At 35.5% G+C, this 5000-nt stretch overlaps 1 protein-coding gene across 1 annotated transcript in view; it reads right to left on the bottom strand.

Moving 5' to 3' along the window:
• The window catches only part of LOC144974927 (neuroglian-like), a 139864-nt gene that overhangs the window by 9209 nt on the left and 125655 nt on the right, over positions 1-5000 (bottom strand). The window contains exons 8-11 of the mRNA XM_078918448.1: positions 4294-4424; positions 1855-2065; positions 1270-1392; positions 761-866 (exon numbers count right to left, since the gene is read on the bottom strand). Of these exons, the coding sequence (XP_078774574.1) occupies positions 761-866; positions 1270-1392; positions 1855-2065; positions 4294-4424 (571 nt within the window). The remainder of the gene's footprint in view (positions 1-760; positions 867-1269; positions 1393-1854; positions 2066-4293; positions 4425-5000) is intronic.

The following is a 5000-nucleotide window of genomic DNA, read 5'->3' as shown; positions in this document are numbered from 1 at the left end:
TGGGATCGGAAGGTCCTGGGTTCGAGACTCGCTCGACGCATACTTGTAAAAAGTTCTTTACTCACATTCTCTCACCGTACTCAGGTGTAAAATGAGTACCTGGCCTTTAACAGCGTTGTTTCTCCGAAAAAAAATTGTAATATCGCATAACAGGCGTCATGCCCAGTCCCAAATGTTAAGTGTTGCTATTGGCCAGAAACCCCTTGTAAAGCGCTTTGAGAACATTTAGTGGTTATTGCGCTATATAAAAAAGCTCACTTTTACACAAGTTTTACTATCAATGGTGTTACTGTTTTTAAGTAAATGTCCATTATTTTACCGATTGATCAGTAGAACCAACACAATAAACTATGTGTCTATCTAGAGAGTATGCGCCTGGCTAAGAAGCTCACAACATTATTGCCATCCGGAAGTATAACGAACCAACACAACAAAACTATGTGTAACAATGAACTTTTATAGTCTGGAGAATACAGTGAAGAATGGCATTCCATGACATGCAAACTCTGTAGGGAGACGAACTCCGGTAAGGTATGGTAATACAGTTAAGTGAGAATTACTCAAAACGCGGATGACAAAAAACAATAGCAAAGACCCGAGTGACGTCAACTTCATTCTATATAATACGTATATATATTATAAGCGTCCAACTTTGTTTGTCCGAGCACAGCACGTGTAAAGGTGTGTCACAAATTCCATGTTTTGATTGGCCAAAAATCTACTGGTTAATTGAGACGGTGGGGTCCAATAATTTGGTTACCTGTAGTGCCGTCCGGGACGAAGGCCTGTAATTCTTGCTCCAAGTATAGACGAGTCGTTGATGTGGGGGTCAAGAGATCGGACCTTACCCAACTGGACTCCTACAACTGAGGATGGATAAAGTCGGTAGTTTCAAGTCATCTGCACCAAACTTTACGTGTGAGAGGATGATATCACAGTCACTAATTATGTTAACAAACAATTATACATAGTGTGAAAAATGGTTCGGAAAAAAAAATGAGAAGAGGAAGAAAATACCTATCTACAGCATTATTAAAATGTTCAATATTTAGTGGATGACTGAAAATGTGGATAATGATAGACGATGGTGATGAGATGGCAATAATGATGAGGATGATTTGATGATGATGACGATGGTGATGATGATGATGATGATGATGATGATGATGATGATGATGATGATGATGATGATGATGATGATGATGATGGTGATTGCAAAGTTACGACTAAATCTGATACGATATAATAGGAAACCATTTGACGTCCTACCTTGTTGATAAGCCACATCGTAGCCTTGTATGACACCGTTTGGACGGGCAGGTGGATGCCATTTGATGAGAACATACGCGAACCCGTAACTTTGTAATCGTAGATTGGTCACAGCTGTCGGAACTGGAAATAAGACCAATGATACGTTAACGTTAATTAGGGGAATCATACACATACACATACACACACACATTATATATATATATATATATATATATATATATATATATATATATATATATATATATATATATATATAGTGGAGACGTGCCCGCAATATTTGCGGGAAGCTAAAGGCTATTACGAACAGGTACTCATCTACCTTGATTATTATACTGCAGTATTGTGGACACGAACACAGATCGAGACGAATCTTCTGAGCCATCAACGATCAAAATCGGTCTGGTAATAACGTCTGTGGATGCGTGCAATTTAATCTAAAAACAGGGGCGGTTGCAAACATCAAATGGCCGAACATTATGTCCTAGAAGATTATTTAAACTATTATTTGAGTTAACGGGTGAAACAATAATTTAGAAATGTATTCCTTTATAGAATATAATAGATTGCCGCACAAAGACTTACCGCCTTCAGGTGTAAAAAAATCTAATTCCTCACTATAAGGTCCAGTGTGGTGTGTATTCATGACTGCCACTTGTGCTTTCAAGGTCGTGTAGGCAGGAAGATCTGAAAGGGCGACCTTGATTGTTTGGCCTTGACCTATGACGTCATATCCGACGATTATCTCCACTTCTTTTGTCTTATTCAAACCCTCGCTGGCTTTCCAATACCTTAACTGTAATGTAAGTAAAGGGCCATGTCTACATATAGTTGATTTTATAATGGAAGGGTATTTAAACAAAAAAAAAAGGTTAATCTATAACCAAGTGACACAAACGTACTCTCCATATTGGTTTTTAAGCTTAGCTAATGAAAATTATGTACACAGTGTCGTTCTTGACATTGGGAATATTTATGGTTCACCAATTTGGTTATGGTAAAAAACGTAGACAAGTGATGTAAATCAAACAAGGGGGCAAGCAAGATAAAAGTAGTTTTAAAACCACAATGCTAAATATATGAATCAATTTTTAATAATTTGACAAAATATAAGAACAATGATATAAGTTACGTTACACGTCAAAATGATATTTTAATGATCTAACAGCTTTAATAGTCTTACAACATAGCTCAACTTTTAAAAAATCTTATAAAATATAATCATGAGCCAAAGTTGCGTAAAGCGTGTGCGTTTTGAGCACCTTCCTAAAGTGAATATTATGCAACATTTTTACTGAATCATTGTTTTTCTTGATACGTTGTAACTTCACGTTGTGGGGAGGGTTGAGGGGGGGGGGGGGGGGGGGGAGAGAAATCAATTCAACGATCCATGATTAAAATCCAGTCGTAAATTATTGGTTAAAGTAAGGTTTGATTAACCTATACATTTTTCCATTAGTTAGTATGTTGATTGTTAGACTCCTTACTTTAAAAACAAATACAATTATTGGTGTGCGTCTACCTGACTACCATTTTTGGTTTGTTACGAGTTTATTGATGGTTGGTTTGAGCGTTACTTAGCATTAACCGATCGGATTATTTCCTGCCATGTAGCTCGTTCCGTCTCTGACTATTTAATTCCAGTCAACTAACAAACAGTCAAATAAGTTACTAACGCAGTTAGTGAGTATTTATTGGAATAATTTGACACAATGATGAAGGAATTGCATCACAACATATGTCTACACAATGCATTTTTTTCAATTGTCTCTGTTAAAATTACAAGTGATGCTCAACTGTTTGTGGAGTTGAATGTTTCAGGTAAGTACTTGAGTTGATACAGGTCTTCGTTTAATTGTTATCAGTCGACGAAAGAGACAAAATAATGTTCTTTAAACTTTTGAGTACAACTAGAACCACTGAAATGTTTATTTGACTAGTTTCAATACTATATACGGTTACTGACGTCATTTGAAAGGTGTAAGCACTGCATGTTGACTGAATAACCTGGGACTCATACCATAAGATACCATTAAAAGATGAATCCGCGTTGATAGATTGCTAGTCATAGCAATAAGATGTCACGAAGGAACCATCGATTCTGAATTAATTTCTATATGAAAAAAAAATTCCTGTATCTAAAAGTTACAATAATAATAATTTGATGCACTGAGAAACGTTTCAAACACCAAACAAAATTCAGCAATCCATTAGTGGTCAGGAGTGTGTTGGTAAACGTTTACCCAAATACACTCCACACAAAATCACACCATATTATAGATAACACATTGGGGCTACCTAGTGATTTCTCCAAGCTTCCAGGGTTTGCCTGAATTGTTTAGGGCATCTCGTGTCGACAGCGTCTTGATTTACCTCGTTCAAGATGGATTTGAACCAAAAAAAAAGACTTTTGTAATTCCTTTGATCAGGCTGTCGGGAGGAGAACTTGGAATCGTTTCCTCTTGTTTGTTTTGTCTTGTGTTGAATGTAAGCTAGAAGTTTTGACTTGAGTGGGTTTATTTATTTATTTATTTATTTATTTTTTTTTTTGGTATTAACTTTGAATGTATTTGATAACTTTACAGATATCTTTTTTTCCAAGCTTTGCAATTTCAATTTCCTATAAAATCACACGGTCAAGGGAAATCCGTCGATCTTTATAAACCTTTTCATCAGCGAAATTGTATACCTGGTGATCCATTGGATTTAGGCAGGATTATGTTAATTCTATTTCCTCATTTTCATGTGCTGTTTTACAATTATATCGCGACAAATTGCTTGGGAATTATTATTTCGGGATAAGGTGACAAACAATCATGTAATTCTCAGAGCTAAATCTCATATCGATAATTTTTTGGTGTGGTTTGGGTGTTAAAAGAAAAACCATCAAAGAGCACACTTCTTGGAAAGCGATAAGAAAGGTAAACGTCATTAATAACAGCATGGAGTTTCGATAAACAACCCATTTCTTTAATGGCAAAAGCACATGTAGGAAGGAATAAAAATTAATGATCATCCTCTCACCTTGTAACCTTTCAACTTTCCACAAATAAGATCCGGGTCATTTGGTACGGTGTCCCATATAAAGTGGGCTGTGTGAGGATCTATGTTGTAGTCTGGGTTTAATGTGAAGTTGGACGGTGGGATTAAGGGCTCTGAAAAAAAAAAGAATAACTCGTCATAGATTACATTATGACCTAAATATCAATCACCCTTAATAGTAAAGACAACATTTATTAGTTAATATAACTTTAAAGAGAGATTAACATAAATACACTGTGATATTTGTTTTAAAACAGTGTCTTCCAAGGCTTCTCACTCTAGCCGATGAATAGCATCTTGTGAGATGTAGGATGGAGTTCAAATAAAAATGGAGCTATTGTGTTAATGAATAAAAAGCAAAGCAAAGACAGTTCAAAATAGAAACTAAAGAAACAAAGATCAATTCTACAAGGAGGTAAATACCAGCCCTCCTTAAAGTAAGAGGACTGACGCTTTTGTGTCCTGCAATTTTCATATAATGTTTACTAGACACGGTATGCAATATAATAGAATTGTAAGCATAACGACATTCAAATCGCTTTCAAACCACTGAATAGACAGCAAGCAAATTTTCAAGACTTGTATGAATCTAGGGTATTGTGTTATATTCTAATTTTATATTCTAGTTTTAGTGTTTGTTTTAAAAAAGATATTATCTACAAACATAGAAGTTTTTCCGCATCAATTAC

This window comes from Berghia stephanieae, chromosome 6 (assembly GCF_034508935.2).
Source record: "Berghia stephanieae isolate SIO BIC M18660-M18661 chromosome 6, UCSD_Bste_1.3, whole genome shotgun sequence".
NCBI classification, from domain to species: domain Eukaryota; kingdom Metazoa; phylum Mollusca; class Gastropoda; order Nudibranchia; family Aeolidiidae; genus Berghia; species Berghia stephanieae.
The sequence above is the reverse complement of the archived record's forward strand: the minus strand, read 5'-3'. Positions and strand labels throughout refer to the sequence as shown.